The sequence below is a fragment of the Oreochromis aureus genome, linkage group 12 (genome assembly GCF_013358895.1).
Source record: "Oreochromis aureus strain Israel breed Guangdong linkage group 12, ZZ_aureus, whole genome shotgun sequence".
NCBI lineage: Eukaryota > Metazoa > Chordata > Actinopteri > Cichliformes > Cichlidae > Oreochromis > Oreochromis aureus.
The window spans coordinates 23,850,151-23,869,690 of NC_052953.1; the positions used below are offsets into that span (position 1 = coordinate 23,850,151).

The 19,540-nt window shown below is 41.2% G+C and overlaps 2 protein-coding genes across 4 annotated transcripts in view; one reads left to right on the forward strand and one right to left on the reverse strand.

The window, feature by feature from the left end:
* Positions 1–18,191, reverse strand: part of mctp1a (multiple C2 domains, transmembrane 1a) — a 132,140-nt gene extending 113,949 nt beyond the window's left edge. Inside the window, exon 1 of the mRNA XM_039621225.1 lies at positions 16,691–18,191. Coding sequence (XP_039477159.1) covers positions 16,691–17,224 — 534 coding nt within the window. The 5' untranslated portion in view covers positions 17,225–18,191. The remainder of the gene's footprint in view (positions 1–16,690) is intronic.
* LOC120443170 lies at positions 3,145–4,431 on the forward strand. Of its 3 annotated transcripts, none has more exons than XM_039621227.1 (3): positions 3,145–3,188; positions 3,322–3,376; positions 3,521–4,431. In XM_039621227.1, the coding sequence occupies exons 2-3, from the start codon at positions 3,330–3,332 to the stop codon at positions 4,422–4,424; spliced, it is 951 nt and encodes a 316-aa protein (XP_039477161.1). In that variant the 5' UTR covers positions 3,145–3,188; positions 3,322–3,329; the 3' UTR covers positions 4,425–4,431. The 3 variants fall into 3 exon arrangements, with proteins under 3 accessions (XP_039477161.1, XP_039477163.1, XP_039477162.1); XM_039621228.1 differs by having other exon boundaries at positions 3,158–3,194; XM_039621229.1 differs by lacking the exon at positions 3,322–3,376 and having other exon boundaries at positions 3,149–3,188.
* Positions 18,192–19,540: the final 1,349 nt, after the last annotated feature.

Below are 19,540 nucleotides of genomic sequence, written 5' to 3' on the forward strand. Positions count from 1 at the left end.
TTTCAATGCTCTTCAGCATGCTTTATTTCACAGTTGCTGTTAAACATACACAAACGGCCACAGCTCTACCTCTGCCGGCCGCACACATCACCAACAACAACCACAACTGAAACTGAGCAAAGCCTTTTAAGTTAGCGTGATAGCAGATGCCGCGCAGGTGCCTCCATCTCACCTGCAGCACCATCGCAGACCACGCCCCGCCACACCACCCATCCATGAGCTACTGTTACTATAGCTGGCATATAACCCTTTCACATAAAGCACTGACGTGAGCAACTAAACCCCACAAAAATAAAACACGAACTAAACATAACTAAACAAATATTATCAAATTATCACCTGGTGGTTCAGTGGGTATATAGCTAGCAGCCTAGAAAAGGCATTTTCTTCTACCAAGAAGACCGTATTTTTCTGCTTTAGGTTGTAAATGTTCTTGGTTGCCTGCCTTCCCCACTGTGATAAAAAAAAAAAAATCATTTTATGTCCTGGAAATAGCACACCCAAAATATTCCCAGTTTCTTTTCAGTATTATGGAACATACTTGGGGGATTTCCTGATGTAATAACTGTATATCACATTGTGATGCAGCTCAAGCCCACACATTAACCACAAAGATAGAAATACATGCAAACAAAAATATAGCAGGAAATGCAGGATATAGCACAAAAGCTATTTTAATTTTGGGGGGGATGGGACAGGCTATTCCTCGTACAGCCTGGGATTGTTCCCCCACACAGTGTGTCATCACAGCAGCCCACACTCCAGACCTGGAAAGAAGCCCACACTCCAGACCTGAGGTACTGTAGTAGCAAACCTTGCAAGTTTCAGCCAGTGATTCATCCTCCTTCATTGTAACAACACCCACATGCACACTCATACAGCCACATGGTTCTATTATAACCAGTAACTGGCCCCTTAGAAAGCTTTCTTATGATACTTAGGAATTCTTATTCAATTAAGAAAAAAATGCTTATTCATGAACGTTCCTGAAGAAAACTGTCCATGCACCAGGGTTAGGACATTATTTCTCATTTTATCCAAAATCCAGTTTATACTGGCTCTGCAGTGACTTCACAGAAGGCTACACTATCACTGTCTATTAGTATAGTCAGCGTAGTCGGCGTGTAAGCAATCCCAAAATATGAGATAAATTAAGATTTTGTGGGTTAATAGATAGATATGCCAGGTAAATTTCCTCCTTTAAACTAATAGTGTGTTCTGCTAATGTATTGGTTTGCAGATGAGTTTGATCATCGGGAGAGATTTCATTTTTAAAGCAGATAAAAAAGGCAGAGAAAAGGAGATGAACAGATGGCTGATGGCTGGAAAGAAACATTCCCAATTTACACACTGTGATTGACACTTCAGTAGCACTGTTAGGCAACAACAAAAAGACTTCCTCTCTCACTCTCTGCATCTACACACAGTAAATTATCACAGAGATTTCTGCCAAGTACATCTATCTTGTCACTGCACTGATTCATACACTATGGGGTTTTTTGATTAATCTTAGTGAGTTCATTTCTATCGAATATAAATGTTTGTGTGTGTATTCTGCACTTTCATCAGGAAACATTTCATTTATTTCCATATGAATTCAATTCTATGGATGAACTTGGCCTGACCATGTGCACCCAACAGCGGGCTCTGCTGTTTTCTTTTTGCAGCCTGCCTATATTATGAGGCAGAACCCAACAGTATTAGGTTCTGCACATAAACAGAAGCATCTGTTGAGTGAACACACACAAAAGAGCACGGCATATTGAAGGCCGACGCAAACCCATCTTGATGCGTCCATCTTTGTAAGGATGTGCGACTTTATACGTCAGGATAAAGAGCACTAAGCTGGGTGGTGATGGATGCTTCATTCATGCTGAGTCATGATATTAGGGCAAAGCTGATCAACAATAAACATCCATCCACATGAACCTCAGTTAGAGGCTCTCAGGTGTGTAATTTGAAACCAGTGAACCACAGATTGTATTTAGGGAAATGTCAAACTACAAAACTCCTTTAAGTTGCATATGAGTGCAGACATCGCACTCTCCATGTCATCGCACTCTGTATGTAACCATAACCTCGAGCACTTTTCGTCTGAAGACCTCAATGAGAGCAAGTTTCACCAATACTCTAGGACAGAAACGACTCTTGCGACTCACAATGGCACAAAACTCATCAGCCCTTCATCCGGACAAGCTAAAAATAAACGATAGAAAAGGAATCCTAGTATTGCACTAATGCACTGAACTCACCCCTGATTTTGTGGAGCTCGTGGATGAGAGAACGAGCAAACGGTCTAAAGTCTCCCACAGCAGCACAGCTCACAAAAGTTCATGGCGAGGGACAGAGAGCGGATCTGCGTGGGACTATTTGAAGATGTGTGCCAGTGTATTTGTGCTGCCCCCCCATCAGTCAGTGTGTCAGCAGCAGTTGTGTATATAAATGGGTACAAGAATGCTCTAAGCTCTTAAAGGGCATGCGGCACGCTAATGTGAGAACACTGAATTGGCACTATTGTGGATGTCTCACACTGAGGGCCTGCAGCTGTCATGCTTCTTTTTTATATAAATTTACAAATAAGCAACAATGCTTAACATCTCTGATATAGTTTATACATATATAGACTAATGAGATGGCAAAGTAGAGCTTGATCAAAGGGTCAGAGAACAAAGAGTAAAAAAAGATGAAAAGTATTGCTGTGGTGCTGAAAGCCTTTTTTTAGTAACTGTGGGCTGTGGTCATAATCATGACTTAGAAATAGCAGCCACCTGTTGGTGCCGGAGATTCTGGCACAGCATAGAACGGCAGGCTGGTCTCTAATTGGAAACAATTTACACAATTTGTTCCATAGTGACAGAAGACCAGCAGAAATGGACAATCCCTATCATATTAAGTCTAGACATTGTAGTCCAGAGTTAGATCTATGCTGTTATTGTCCTGATTTCAATAAGAAACAAAAAAAAAACTGTATATTTAACCAAAGCAAAAGTAAAACACCAGTTTTAATATTATTTTTGAAGATAAAATTATACGTATAATAGAACAGCCTGGACATTTGTTATTTTTATTGTTATTTTCTAGGTTAATGACAACTGGCAAAAATGCTAGAGAACACGATGCTAAGATCTGTAAATTCAAATGTATACAAAAGAAAAATAGATATTTCTGAAGAAAGGTCAACTGCAGAGGTAAGTGTAAGTTATGCTTTATTCAATGGAAATGTTAATGCATCGCTAGTATTCAACAATTTGGTGTAAAATAAAAATAATAAACTGGCATTCAATGCCAACAAATAAAGCCCTCACTTGTTTTCCCTCACAGAATTTGGGATGGCGAAATCTTCAAGAAACACACGCTTTAGTTTCTCTAAACTCAGGTACTTTTTTTTGTATCTTTTTTTCAGTCAAAATCATATTTTCAAGAAAGAGCTAAATAATTACTTTATATAACCAATTCAAAAATGTAGCACTGAATCTCTGTTTTTAGTCATCGACTTTTTGTTTTCATTACTGGTCATTAGGAGAAATCCATCAGCAGCTGACAGGAGGTTCTGCATGACGTGGATCAGCAAGATGGTAAAAAGACAAGTGGAGAAGCAAACTGCAGAACTGCGTAGAGAGTTTTCTCTCATGAATCAGGCCCTGAGAGAGGAGATGGCAGCTGAGCTTCAGGAACAGCTGAGAGAACTATTGTTAGAAGAAACAGACAAGACACCATCGTGCTGCAGCAAGCTGGGCTCGGACCTGAGGTTGGCATCGAGGTGGCAAAGGGAAATGGCGGGAGGATTCGAAAACACTGATGAAGACTACGAAGATGGGGAGATACCAAAAACATTAGTCTTTTCTGAAACACGCAATGACACAAACAGCATGTTCATATTGAGGAAAAGCCTGAAAGAGGAATCCTTAAAGATTTCATTGACCAGTGATTCCAGTGAAACTGACTCAACAGAAATCAGAAACATCTCCAAAGATGTACAAGCGAAGCCAGACTCAGGTAAATGCAAGCAACAGAAAAATCAGAGCTCTTCCTCAGATGTCACGCCTACCGGGGACAGCACTACGAATCCCTTCTGCACTAAGCAAAGCCTCATTTCCAGTGAATTCAGCCATGAGGATGAGGATGAAATGGTCCATGGAGATACCGGAAAAGAGGAAGAGGCTTCGATGATGGACAACCAGTGGAAGGAATGGTTGGACAAGCAGGAAATGAAAGGATACAGCCACAAAAAAAAGCCAGTTGAAAGTCAAAGGAATATGGAAAAACAGGGAGCGGCAGCATCTGGTGTATCAGAGAAAAAAAAGGATCAAAACTTGAAAAGGGGTGACACTATGATGAGATTTAAGACGTATATCAGTGATGTCTTTAGCTCTCATTCATCGCATAAGTGGATGAAGTTTGAAAATGAGGGTGGAAGCTCATGAAAAACAAAAAACAAAGCATACAATAAACTAACTTGTGCATTACGAGTATAGTCTCCAGCTTTGATTGATTTTTGTGTTGCAGAGCACATTAGTTTGATTTACAAGTTGGTAAGTGCTGAAAAAAATGAGAGTAAACCTTTCTCGTGACCTTTTAGGCCACATAAAGGCAAAGTGCCTGCCTACAGATAACCTTTATCTGACATCCAACACCCTGAAAGGAAAACTAAACAACCTCTCACTGAATCAATAAAAGGCAACGTTATGTAAATGAATCTCTGTGCAAATGACTGCAATAAGTCTGTACTGCGATTTAACTTGATTGAAACAAAGTGGTCTTTACTGATACGTGTAAACAAACTTTTCTATGATGAACAAGAATGCATTCATGCAGTGGATGAACTCTGAGCTGCAGATTTGCAGACATGACATAGGTTTAAACACAGTTTAAATTAATTCTTATATGTTAGATACAGTCACACAAGTACAAGCAACAGAAAACAACCAAGTATGCCTTAGTCATATATTGCCTTAAAATGTTTGTTTAGTGATGTAGGTGTGCAGTCCAGTAGTATTAGTTCAGTAAAAACAGTCACAAAAGGAACAAATCAGAAAACCATAGTAGCAGTAGCAGAAAAAAAGTCTACTTTCAAAGAAAGGTGTTGTGTGTGTGAGTGTGTCTGTGTTTTAAGACTATCTACCAAGTGTATGGACTTTAACTGAGCTATTTTTTAAAGTTAGTTGTTCAGTGTGTGGCTCTTGGCTTACTTTAAGTCAGTTACTGTCCTCTATATTACCTCCTATTCACATCCTGCGGCCTTCTCTGTTTTTAAATAAGAAATTTCAAGTTAGCAGTCGATATTTCACACAGTGAAGAGTGAGAGGAGTTCTCTTGAAATTCAAGTGTTTTCCAATATCTAAGAAGAATATTCATTAAGGGAAAATGTTTAAATCAATCTGATAGGATCCCATCTGCTTCAGAATTAAACCATAGAAGTGTGATACAGCTTCCTTATTTGCTTTAAAAGGACACGGTACTGATACAGCCTGGAGAGTACGGATTGTAGTGAGTGGCCAGTATATTTTCAGTATAATGAATTGCTTATCATCACATGCATTCACTGAGCCAAGAAGCCTTGCTGTTCGCATGCTGTCAGTTTCCTCTTTTCTCTCCGGGGGTCCATGTCAGTTTTGTACCAGTAGGTGGCACTAAGTCACTTCCAAGCTCCAGCAACATTTAGACGCAAGCTCAGCAAAATGATGCAGTCAGAGCCTTAACAAACATACCCACAGGGGGTTTTGACTCAAAAAATCAAAGTCAGAATGTATCTAATGCAGTAAAATTATAACAAAAAGTAGATATTAGCTACAGTATGTACAGCTGTTTGTGGGAGGAAAAAGAAGTTTTCAAATTTTAGAGAAAAACCACTAAAGTAATCGCTTATTTTCCTTCCTACGTTTTATATGATGGCCAAATCATAATTAGGATGTTAGCATGTTGTGACCGGTTGGCTATTAAGTGCACTATTTGTCTCAGTGGGTGTTAAGAGCAAGACAATTCAGTTCTACAATTCAGATCCCATTTGCTAAATATTTGTTTATTTTAAAACTACATGCCTAAATGCTTTCAGCAGGATTTCAACAAAAAATGATGTCACCATCTCTGTATAACACATTATATCTTGGTGTCACTGTTAGAGTGGCATCACTGTATGTGTGCAGAAAAACTGCTGGCAAGCTTTCAGTTTCTGCCATCAGTCATTTCAGGAAACATCATCACCAACAACAACATCCGACCTCCTGGATTCTTTAACAGGCCCTCATGTGAAAAGAATATCTAGCTCTGCTCAGCCACTATGAGATGCATCCTTCCACACCAGTGTTTCAGGACAGCAGCAGTCACGTCTGCTCCATGTTGGGATGGCAAACCAGGAGCTTGACCTGAGTTAACTTTTATCTGCTTACTTATGTTAATAAAGGAATTTTCACTTTTTCTTACTTGCTATGTTTGACCCATATGTGCCATGTAGGAAAATAGAATCGCATAGAAGTCTGCCAAGTCGAATGTTTGATCACATTCACATAAGTGATATTGTTCTGTGTGTTTTTATCTTAGGCTAAAACTCAACCATTCCAATATTAGAAAGAAACCCCCAACAATCAGATGATTCCCTGGGAGCAAACACTTGGCAACAGTGGGGAGGAAAAACTCCCTTTTAACAGGAAGAGACCCCTGGCAGACCCAGACTCATCAGGTGCAGCTATCAGCCACGACCAGCTGAGGGGTTGGGGTAAAGAGAAGGGAAATGGGAGCATTAGGGAACAGGACAAAGCATTTTAAAGTGTGATTTTTCTTTAAGTATGTTCTACAAATATTAGAATAGTGAGTTTGTCAGCTACAGCACAGTACTGCAGTGTTTGAAATACTTTACATTTGCATTGAATGAACTGAAAACCCAACACAATCTAGTGATGTATTTATGGATATTTTACAGTCCATAAATACATCACTAGATTGTGTTGTACTACTGCACAGCTAGTTGGCAGGTTTTCACAGCTAAAGGAAATGCAGTAAAAGTCGACAGAACAAGTTAAACTCTACATCAGCCCTACAGTCAAGCAAATTCACTTCTATATTCTAGATATTTTGTCAAATAGTGGGCCAAAAGCCCCTAAAAGAGGCAGAGGCAAGGAAAAAGTGAAGTGGCTCTTTAAATAAATGACTCCCGCTGTAAATATTTTCCTGCCTCACTCTGACACTCTATTAACAGCTTTCTTTCAGTCTGTCTCTCTTGCTTTCTCTGGATCAATAAAGTGTCTTTTCAGATGATTGCAATGACTTCCCAAGAAACCCAGTGGGCAAACAAAGATGTTCTCCTAAGTTCAAGCACTGCAGATTACTTCATTCTAAAATGTGGCAATAGTCCACTCTACCTGCTGTATATTTTTTTCTTAAAGGGATTCATTATATAACTTCAGTAGTGTTTCAAGTGGTTTATAAATCGTTAATATGTTGCTGACATAACCCCAGTTATAGGGAGCACAAATACTCAGTATTTCAACTATTAAAATATAAATTAAAAAAAAAAGTCATTCTACAGTCATTTGAGAACTGCATTTATATTTCAAAATAATCATTATCATAAGGGCAATATGCACACCATGCATTAATAAGAAGGCAATCCAAACTGAAATGCCAGACACATTTTTATTTATGTTTTTTAAATTTACTTTAGCTACTAAAGATCCAATATGGACCCTGATCAGCTGCAGAATAAAAAACACTTATGACTAGCTGACCACTGTGGCAGCTTAATCTATGCTACAAGGAAGCTCATTTACAAATATTCAATATCTCTTCCTCGCCACAGAGGAAGTGGGACCTGCATTGAGTTGCAAATAATCTGCATGTGATTAATCAAATCAAATCAAATCAAATCACCTTTATTGTCACATCACATGTGCAGGTACACTGGTACAGTACATGCGAGTGAAATTCTTGTGTGCAAGCTTCACAAGCAACAGAGTTGTGCAAAATACAATAACGTGCAACAAGCAAAATATAAAAATGGTTAATCTAAAAAGTAATAAATATATGTACCATATATAAAGGTATATACATTACTGAATGTGTGTACTAAATATGTTTTTCACGTGTGTGTGTGTGTGTGTGTGTGTGAGTGTGTATATACATGTTTTACAAATGAAATAGAGTAAACAATAAAATAAGATATATAAAATATAAAATATACAGAGGTAGGTATGTGCAAAACAGTGGCATTAATGTACAGTATGGAGTGCATAATGTTGAAGTTCCAGTAGTGAGGGTGAGGTGTCTATGACGTGTTCAGCAGTCTGATGGCCTGGTGGAAAAAGCTGTCTCTCAGTCTGCTGGTACGGGACAGGATGCTGCAGAACCTCCTTCCTGATGGAAGTAGTCTGAAGAGTTTATGGCTGGGGTGACTGGAGTCCTTGATGATCCTCCCCGCTTTCCTCAGGCACCGCTTCCTGTAGATGTCTTGGAGGAGGAAGCTCACCTCCAATTATCCGTTCAGCACACCGCACTACTCTCTGGAGAGCTTTGCGGTTGTAAGCGGTGGTGTTGCCATACCAGGTGGTGATGCATCCAGTGAGGATGCTCTCAATGGCACAGCGATAGAAGGTCCTGAGGATGCGGGGGCTCATGCCGAATCTTTTCAGTCTCCTGAGAAAGAAGAGGCGCTGCTGCGCCTTCTTCACTGTCTTGTTTATGTGTACTGACCACGTAAGATCCTCAGCCAGATGTACACCAAGGAAGCGGAAGCTGCTCACTCTCTCCACAGCGGCGCCGTTGATGGTGATGGGGGTGTGTACTCCTCTGCACCTCCGGAAGTCCACTATCAGCTCCTTTGTCTTTGCGACGTTGAGGGTGAGATGGTTGTCTTGACACCAGTGGGTCAGGGCGCTGACCTCCATTAGCATGAAGAGCTGGGAAAAAAAATACACACACACAGCCTTTGGCCACAGTGTGTTGTTTTATCTGGTAAGAGTGGCCATACCCCACCTGTGTCATGTTACTGTTTGTGGCCGCGTCTATCCTTGCTTTCATCTTGTGCATCCAACCTTTTAAATGCTGTCGGCTGGTAGGTTGTTAAATTTCAAAAGAGTTGAAGGTTAGAGAAAGACACATAAAGTATGTCTGTGAAGGTTCTCAGTCATCCAGGTCATCGTAGACTAAGGAGCTTGGAAAGAAAAGCGTCTGGACTTCTTGAGTTGCTTGAAGACGTTTCACCTCTCATCCGAGAAGCTTCTTCAGTTCTAAGGATCAGTGGTGGAGAGTCCCAGATTTAAACCTAGTGGGAGTTTCCCCCCCAAAGAGGGACAAAGGACCCCCTGATGATCCTCTACCTAATCACATGAGCCAAGGTGTGAAAGCGGGTCCTAATCAGCCAGAGTTTCGGGTGACCTCATTGTGAAACCTGGCCCCACCCTATCATGTGATTTCCTGAGGTCAGATGGCCCAGGATGTGAGTGGGTGTTAAGGCGTCTGGGGAGGGATCTCAAAACTGGATTATAGATGGCAGACAGTTGGTGTCGTAAACCACCGCCTCTGTTCAACGATGGTCTCTCACAGTGGACGTAAATGGCTTCTTTCACTCCTCTTTCAAACCATCTGTCCTCTCTGTCCAAAATGTGAACGTTGGCATCCTCGAAAGAGTGACCTTTATCCTTTAGATGCAGACGAACTGCTGAGTCTTGTCCTGTGGAGGTGGCTCTTCTATGCTGTGCCATGCGCTTGTGAAGTGGCTGTTTGGTTTCTCCGATGTAGAGGTCTGGGCATTCCTCGCTGCACTGTACCGCATACACCAAGTTTTGAGATCCCTTCCCAGACGCCTTAACGCCCACTCACATCCTGGGCCATCTGACCTCAGGAAATCACATGATAGGGTGGGGCCAGGTTTCACAATGAGCTCACCCGAAACTCTGGCTGATTAGGACCCCCACCCGCTTTCACACCTTGGCTCATGTGATTAGGTAGAGGATCATCAGGGGGTCCTTTGTCCCTGTTTGGGGGGGAAACTCCCACTAGGTTTAAATCTGGGACTCTCCACCACTGACCCTTAGAACTGAAGAAGCTTCTCGGATGAGAGGTGAAACGTCTTCAAGCAACTCAAGAAGTCCAGACGCTTTTCTTTCCAAGCTCCTTAGTACACATAGAGTAAGAGACACACATGATTTGATTGGCCTCTCAAACAAGGAAATGACTTTGATGTTTAGTTAAATAAACCAAAACTTTCCCGATATTTGCAAAATGGGCTATTGTGGCATGTCATGTAAAATTCGACTACCCTCCCTACACACAAATCCCCTTCCTACACTGAACCTCTGTTTTGATCTGATGATGATTAATCTATGTGGGAGTGCATTAAGAGTTAGAAAGCTAATTCCCCAGCTCTATCCACCATTTACAGGCTGACCCGTCACTGCCTGCTCTCTCATCACGCTGATTGTCAGTCATGTCTGCAACCACTTCTGGCTAATACAGTGTACATGCCAGATCACTGAATGCTACTGTACTTAAATGAGAGAGTTGATTTTGAAAGAAACGCCAGAGCCACATCAATCACTTTGTCTCTCTTGTGTATTGGTGTCATTCAAGAAGGCACATCAGCACTTCTGATTCATTTAGCAGCATGCACTGTTATGCTTAACCTTGTCACAAAAACACTCCGGCCTCAGAGCATTGAGCGAATGAGTGTGCATGCCTATATGTACCTACGTTTTGTGTGTGTGTGTGTTCTCATGTGGCTGAGACTGCAGAGGGCAATGCTGGAGGGCAACACAATGTCACAGCTCTGAGTTCCCATCTTGCAGTGCACAGACCGTTCTCCTGAGAAGCTGGGGTGGACTTTGAATTTGTCCTCGGAAATGTCTTGTGCTGGAAGAGTGTCGCTATCAGAGAGGATAACACTGAGGGCAGAGGAGATGAGAACTAGATCAAGGAGACAATTCAGGTAACATTATCTCTCAAGGACACAGAGAGGTGTAACAGAAGAAAAAAAAAGCAGAACCAGGGCAAGAACTGATGAGAACAATTCTGACTGCTGCACAATACCTACATATTAATACTGATCAACCTGCTTATATTCAACCTATAGCTGAAATGCTAAAATGCATCTTTTTAGTGTATTTTCAACTCTTCCACTCACTTTTTAATTGGTGTTGGATTTCTAATAGTATTATGAATAAATGACAAAAATATCGAAAGCTTAATAATTTACAAAGCAACAAAACAAAAAATCCAACTGAAAAAGGCTATGTTGTTAACTGCATGAGCAGAAAGCAAGGAGACACCGTGCTGTCAGGTCACTGCTTCATAACGAGCGTAAGCGACAGCTAATGCTGACTCACATTCAAACATGTGGGCACTTAACACAGACAAACCTGAAGGGAAGGGCCTGGCCACAGGCTTTGGTTTCCAGTCCTTCATGAAACAATGCAAACCACTCAGCTGCACCTCGAACTCAAATTAAATCCCATAAATGTCTCTTCTCTGCATATATGGCCATACTTCAGAATTATCCGTGGCAGAAACACTAACACACTCCAGGCACTGCAGGACACTCAATCACAAAGTGGAGAAGTAAAACTCATCAACATTTCCAGATGGTGTCAGTCTTTTGTCAACGTGAAAATGTTGTTTTTTTTCCCCCTCACTTCACAGTGCCAAGGCGTCTTTGCGGTCAGCATCAATCATGTGTCAGTTACAACCGATGATCCCCCCGGGCTGCAATGAATCCCGATTTAAGCTGCTGTCAAGACACTTTAAGAACGAGGCCATGGGCTGTTTCCAAGTGCCCGTGATGCTGTTCTCACAACACTACTCAGAAGACGACCACTAGTCATGCACTTATTCCTACAGGACATCCAAACATAGCTCATTTCACAGTCGGTGCATTAGCAAATCAGGACAATAGGTAAAATTACCCCAGAGTTACAGTTTCTTATATTTCTGGACAAGATCAGTCTGCAAGATTTTGATTTTAGTTAGCTATTTGGAACAGCAAGCCAAATGTCTAATATTGTATTTTTAACACAACATGTAAAGTTAAGAACAATTTATAGCACTTAAAAGATATGGTTAACATTATCTGACAGATTTCATCAATACAAATACCCGGAACTTGTTTTACATCAGATATATTAAGCAGTAAGCTGTGACTGCAGTCTCTGTGACACAAAAGCCCACTTCCATGGTTGGTAAGTGTTAAATATTTTAAAGTACTACATATGAGCTGAGCAGAGGAAAGGAGAGTGCAAAGAGAAACAAGTCACGATGTAGTCTCTGGGTGTGACTGAGAACTGGAAGTAGAAGGAGCACTGAGTCTCTGAGTAGCAACAAAAAGAGGCAAAGACTGTGTTTTAATGAAATATGTCTCAGTTGATCTCAGATTAACTGTTAAGTTTATACATAGAGACTAACAAGTAAAACAAGCTGACGGGAAAGCTACAACATTTGTTTTAACCCACCACACCTGGGTCACAAACTACTTTCGCCACAATACACAGAGTGACTTATTACAACTACAGTACAATACCATAGAGAGCAACACTTCAAGTGACATGAGACATCTGAGAGCAGAATGATGGAGCTCTTAGCACTTAGTGACTGTGGGAAGTAAGAACTCCCTTTTAACAGGAAGACACATGCAGCAGAGTTAGGCTACAGGGTGGGCAGCCGTGTGCTACAGCTGGTTTCGAGGGTGAGGGAAGAGAGAAGAGTAGGGAGGTCAGGATTAAAAATGTACTAGTACAAACTTGTGACATATACTTTTATCCCTACTTCACATTGAGAGCTAGTTTTCTCATAATAATACAGACAGACGGGCAAAAATTTAAGATGCTTTATTTCTACGATGTCATTTATGTTTTATTTTCACACAAGTGCACACTTTTAAGACTGCATTTTCCAAAAAGCTTTGTGCAAAAATGTCCTTTTAAATGGAAATCAAACAGCTGAATCATATGAGGACTACAAGCACTTTCTGAAAAAAAGAAATTTGGAGTAGACAAAACTAGGACCGGATCTAGCTTCTTATTCTCAAAACATTAAATGTATTCTTTGAGTTTTTAATCAGATTAATTTTGGATTTTCTTATTTGTTATTAATTGCTCCATCTTATATTTTATTTTCAGATCAGATTAGAGTACAATATACAGAAATCCTGAGCCATACCAGTCGATATTATTATTTTGTACTTGACATCAGGCTTCTTGCCGCTCAGTCAGGTAATGAATGAAAGGTTACTCTGCAAGACTGAAGGTTAGAAACATGACCGCATCAGTCAAGGACTACTAAAGCAGATATCTATAAAAGGAAGGAAGAAGTTTAAAAAAAAATGTGATGTAAGCACAAGTGTTTTCTGCTGCCTTTTGCTGTGACAAACGGGCAAAAGGCAGCAGATACCAACACGCTTGAAGTTAATGAGTTAGTTGACTTAGTGACTTAGTTAATGATGAACCATTAGCTTCAGTTCAAACACATACATACATACCAGAAACATCTAAATCTATCAAACCCTATTAGGATATACACTCACTGATCCGTTCATTAGGTACAACTGCTGCACTGATTATTAATGCAAATTTATGAATGACCTGTCACATACCAGCAACTAAGTGCATTTAGGGAGACACAGTCAAGATAGAGTTTACAGAGAACGATTGAAAAGTCAACAGAAGGTCTCTGGGTAAAGACACCTTGTTGAATGAGAGGTCAGAGAAAAATGGTCATGTTGTTTCAAGGTGAAAAGCAACAATAACTCAAGTTACCACTTTTTACAACCAAGGTGTGCTGACTTTTAGCTCTGAATGCACTGCATGCTGAACCTTAAAGCAGATGGGCTACAGCAGCAGAAAACCACATTAAGTCACTCCAGTCAGTTAAGAACAGGAAACTGAGGCTATAGTTTGCACAGGATCCCCAAAATTAGACAACAGAAGATTAGAAAGACAGTGGCTGGTCTTCATAAAAGCATTCTATCAATGGTTCAGGCTTCTGGTGGTGGTGTAATATTGAGGAGGATGTCTGAGACATTCTATGTATTTTAGTACCAGTGGAGCATCATTTAAACACCACAGCCTACCAGTGTATCATTGCACACCACGTCCATTACTTTATTACAACAATGTACCCATCTTTTCGTGGTTGCTTCCAACATATAACACACCATGTCACAGAGCTCAAATAATCTCAAGCTGCTTTAATGTAGATAACAATGGGTTTACTGTGTTCAGCTGGTCTCCATGGCCTCCAGATCTCAATCCAATACAGCACCTCTGTGATGTGACGAAACAGGAGTTTCACATCATGGATGTGCAGCCAACAAATCCACACCAACTGTCATGTCATGTTAATATGGACCAGAATCTCTGAGGAATGTTTGGAGCACCATGTTGAATCTATGCCAAAAAGAATTAAGTCGATTGTGAAAGCAAAAGAGGGTCCAACCCAGTGCCAACCCAGTGAGTGTAGATGGAATGAAAGAGGAAAAAGTAAAATCACAACTCATAGATATGTTTAAAAAAAAATAAATGAATATGATGTAAAGGGCACTGAAACTTAATATCGCAAATATCAGTCATGTTTGACTGCAGCCACTGCGCACACATATAGAAAGACTTCCACAAACCTCTCAACTGCACTGAAAACAGCAAAGTCAAATGCACTTGAGTCAACAATGAAATTACTTACAAAGCTTGGCAGCAATCCCTTACATCTCTCACTTTCCAAATTAAATTACAAAATGAATTTTCATGTTACACATTCTCCTATTTCATTTATGAAATGCTAGCTAGAATACTTATTCTAACAGTAAAAGTGCATTTTTTTAATGTCACATTTTCTGTTGGCTGAGGAAACACAAATGCATCATCAACCTTTGCAATCAGGGTGTATGCACAAAAATGCACATGTAAATGCATGATGAAGCGAAGTAATTCTTAGCTAGATTATCTGCCAGTGTGTTTTTTGTTTTTAACAATTTTTCCCTCAGGTAGTAAAGAAGCAAACCTAATCCTACTTCATCTGTCCTCATCTCCTGTCTCTTCAATTGTTCCCATCTCATCTTAATCTGCTCTTTTCCCACTTCATATCATCTTATCTCATGTGGTCTCAACTCATCCCCTAGTCATGTCTCATTACCTGTAACCCCATTAGATCTGTCTTCATTACCTTTATTTCCTTTCATTGCCCATCATCTCATGTTGCACTTCTTTCCTACTTCCACTATTAGATCCAGATCATGCTCTGTGTGTTCTATTTGGTATAGAGGTATACAGTAAAACTAATAAGACAGAACAATAACGCTGCACTATAACCTCGGAAGATGATTATGCCACTGCTTTCTTCTCGGGCAAAGGAAAGGTCCAACAAGTGACTAAAAGAAACTTGGATAAAGATCACAGCGATAGGAAGTAACTAATGCTTGAACGTGGCAACTTTATTTGGCAAAATGACATTTCTCCACATTATATAACTGAAAGGCTTATTGACGAAGCTGTAAGATCAATTTCAATGAAGTCACTGTATTCTTTCATTTACCTCTATAGCTGAGCATGGTGCACTTTTCCTATACAGATTTAATGGATAACAGAGCTTTTGCCAACCTCTGTAGGGAAAAGTGTGCTAATGTGCTTAATCACTTTCAGACAGCAATCTGGATGGTGCTCAGAAAGTCTGGAGCACTTCAAAAATGATGAGATGAAACGCTTTGGAGCAAGTGAAAGAAAATGCGTCTATATGATTTTATGCATGGTGTATCTTTAGTGTTGTTCTCATGAGATTTAATATTATGACAACATAACTTGAAAATGGCATAGGTTGTGAACTGGCCTTCCATCAGATGACAAGGTACCGATCCACATTATATATTCCTTGCTTCAAGTATTATTCTTATCGAACAATGTTTTCCATTTATTCGACTGAAATTGAAACTTAAAAACTTGAAGTTTTCTCTCTGATGTTTTGGGCTGAATGATTTTTGTAAATGCAATCTTTACCACTAGCCTTCATACTGGCTGGCATATCCCTTTATATGGTTTCTCTTGGGGCACCCTGACTCAGCATGATGTGTGGTGTGGGAATATACCTGCCATCAATCTCCAGCAGTGCCAGTGGCTTTTGAGATGAACGTTTGACAACCAGCCACTTTTCATGAAAACAAAAAAGACATGATGAACCTGTGGGCATGCATGGGCCTGTTGCAGCCTCTGTCTAAAGGCAAGGACACTGAGATGGTCGTGAATCTAGGGGACAGTCCCTCTGGAAGAAACGTTTGTGCGCAGGCTAAACGAAGCCAATGGCATCAGAGCATGCTGTCTGTTTAAAAACCCTACCAGGAAAGTGAAATCAGCTGATCTGCTCTAGGTATATGGAGAAACTGTGATGGTAAAATGATACCAAACAAATTAGCTTGTAAGGTGGGCGGTTGTTTATGATAACCACATAAATCTACAACGAAACTGGATGTATATATCTGGGCAATACAGTCCTCGATGGTGGAGACAGTAAAGAAATCAATGGACTGGAAACAGATGAGTGCATAGGGGCAGTGGGACATCGCACCAGCACAATCATGAAATTTGTCTCGTTTATCGAATTAGCAAATCAATAAAGTCTTGCCTGCTGTCTTCTATTTTCAGTCTTTGGGAGAAAAGAGGGGAAAAAAAACACTACGACAACAGAAAAGCTGCTATGTGCGTTTGGGACTACACGAGTCTTTACTCACAGAATCACTTGCGTTTTTACGCAGCTGCTCCTCCTCTCCCGTCACAGCGGCCGGGTTCACCACCAGCTTCTCGAAGCACGCTGAGCCGAGAGAGGAGCTCTTCTGCTGGTACACCATCAGCTGGGACGTCGGGAGTTTTGGGCTTCCGCGCGCCGTGAGCTCTGGTTTGCTCCCCGTGGCCCCAGAAGCCGTGCCAAGAGGCTGTAGCAGAGGCTGTCCGCCGCTGCTGGTCCCAGGAACCGCATCGCTTCCGAGAGGCTTGTCTCCCTCAAAAGGTGCCGGGGTAGAGCAGCATAGGTTCGGCTGCGACGACGAAAATACCCGGTCCAGCTGTTTCTTTTTTCTCTTAAACATCCACAGCCCCGATTCCTTCTTGCTGCCCTCCGCGCCCCCGGCACCACGACGCTCTGATCCCAGTTTCGGACTCAGCCACGGCTTGGTTTTTTCCTGGAAATTCTTCCACATTCTCCGCTGGTAGGACAAGGACTCTTGCCCCTTGGCTGTGCTCTCGTGTTTCGGTGATTTTTGCTCCATTGTGCCTGTGCAGCAGCCAGCCAGCCTGAGCACACTCTGTATAGTGGACGGATGTCACAGTTGGGCAGCTGCAGCTCGGGTGCACTTCCACTGATGATCAGTTTTTAGAGCGCCAAGAACGAAACGCGCTGTGCGACGATGAAGGAGGGTGTCAATCTTCCTGCGAACCTTGCAGAATGCCTCTGCAGACTACTCTGTAAATTTTTATGTCCCACTGTGCAGTGGGCTAGTTAGAAGGAAGCCAAGAATTCATTAAGATTTAAGATATCTCACCTCAGCGGTGAAAGTTGGAGCACGTGCTGTGACTTCATCGCGATTGCGAAGAGATTTTAAAATTATTCGCCCGCTTTTCTTTGACTCTCGTCCACGGTGTTTAACCAGGGGTTAGGCAAACTTGCCCATTAATTATTGTATTCAAATGAAGGACGAAGGGTGCACCACGCCGCCCTCTGGCCAACCGTGTCACTTGACTGGGTAATCTGTATGCTGGTGATTGCATAACAGTACCCCACAGTGCCTCGTGGAGATGTTTATAATTCAATTGTGAGTTCATATCTTTGTACTTTAGTACTTTATCATACGTGCATTTTTTTTTTACCCTCCACTTTTTGACCTTGGAAAAGCTGTGCAGACAGAGACTTGTCCCTTTTGTCACATGGATGGTCTCGCGCTGTTTAGCCACGTCTGGATATGTTTCACTGAATGTTATCACCCACGTGCAGCAGCGAGCAGGCATCACTGAGCAGCCTCCCCTCTCTCAGCTCTCTCTTTAGTTGCTGCGCTGATGTATAATAACTCATTACGTCTTCCACCCCCCGGCCCTTGTTTCAGCGCTGGCTGTGCTCTGTCCTCTTGTTTAACAGTGTGTCCTCTCTCTCTTAGAAACAAACACACAGAGACAGTAAGAATGAAATTAATGAGGAAAATTATCATCAGTCTTCAGTGCTGTGCGATGAATTTGGGGATGGTTAAGAGATTCAAGTTCTCTTTGCTTGATATTTCTGTCATCTCCCAAAATGAACCATTTTCATTTACAGCTAGCAGGACGGTGAAATGCGCTCAACGTCTCTTTAAGTAAACCGTGGTGTAAGCCAAACTGTCCCTTTCAGCTCCCAGGCTTTTCTATAGGGCTTCTGTGGAAAACTGATGAGTCTGCTCTGAGAAGGCCTTTCCTCTTAATGACCCTGATCCCGTTGATAAGAGACTAATCCACTGTGTGTGTGTGTGTGACAGTGAGGGGGAGAGACACATAGACATTTAAAAACCATGAAATATTTTATTTCATGAGTATAACTACATGTAATTCAGAGCCACTACCACACTTAAAACACAGTGTATCCTGTGATTAAACGAAGCAGAGATCCAAGCCGCCTGTTCACCTGAATCAAAATACTTAGGGTTAGGTCAAGCCTTTAAATTTAGTCTGTTTGCTATCATTGAGTATGCCTTGTACAAATAATCACATGTTGTGTTTCACAGTCTCAGTCTAGAACCTGACCTATCTGGTACAAGCGGTTCCTCGTTGTTGGTAGCCTCAAAAATTTAAGGTTTAGTGCTTCACCGAAGAAGCCACACAGGATTGAGCTTGCTTTTTTATTTAATTTGAAGTGCTTTCAATAAAAAAACATGTCTGCCACCCTTGTTCCCACAGGAACAAGCAAATCCAAGCGGTCCATGGGGGAGTCTGTCTTACTTTTATCAGTGCAATACGGGGATTCAGTGACTCTGGATTTTAATTAAATTACAGAGCATTTGTATTTGTACAGTCATTGCCCACCCTAAGCTTTATTTAAAGCTCTCCACGATAAGCATTTTCTGGCTTGTAGGACTAATTAAGAGGAGGTTTAATGATGCACTTTCGTGGTCCAGCGCAAAAGAGCCTGGATTAAACTGTATTTTAAACTATTAGCATAATACAGTAAGGCAAACTTCAGGGAACTGGAGTGTCAAATGCAATATTTGAAGGCAATACAAACTATCAAAGTTGTGATGAAAAATAACAGCAAAAAATTGAAAAAGGTATTAGGTTATCTCATTAACGGCTTTTTAAAAAGCTGGTGTTTTGAGGTATGTTGTCACGAGAACTGCTGCTAAGAAGGCTGACCAGTTTCTCAGCAACATTTCTACGAATTACAACTATGTTCACGCTTTCTGGTCATCAAATATTTTGCAGAGTTAAACTGCCTCGCCACATAGACAATGCATTTTTTTTGCAAGACTGTTCACACTGGCAGGCAGGCACACCCCCATGAAAGGAGACCACAGTTACCAAGTGACAACACAAACACATAATCTCTAAAGCTGGCTGAAGAACAG

Bases quoted from the DNA above. Each gene is read 5' to 3' on its own strand.
- LOC120443170 (XM_039621227.1), top strand. From the start codon at position 3,330: ATGGCGAAATCTTCAAGAAACACACGCTTTAGTTTCTCTAAACTCAG. The intron at 3,377-3,520 runs GTACTTTTTTTT...ACTGGTCATTAG, and splicing joins TTTAGTTTCTCTAAACTCAG to GAGAAATCCATCAGCAGCTG.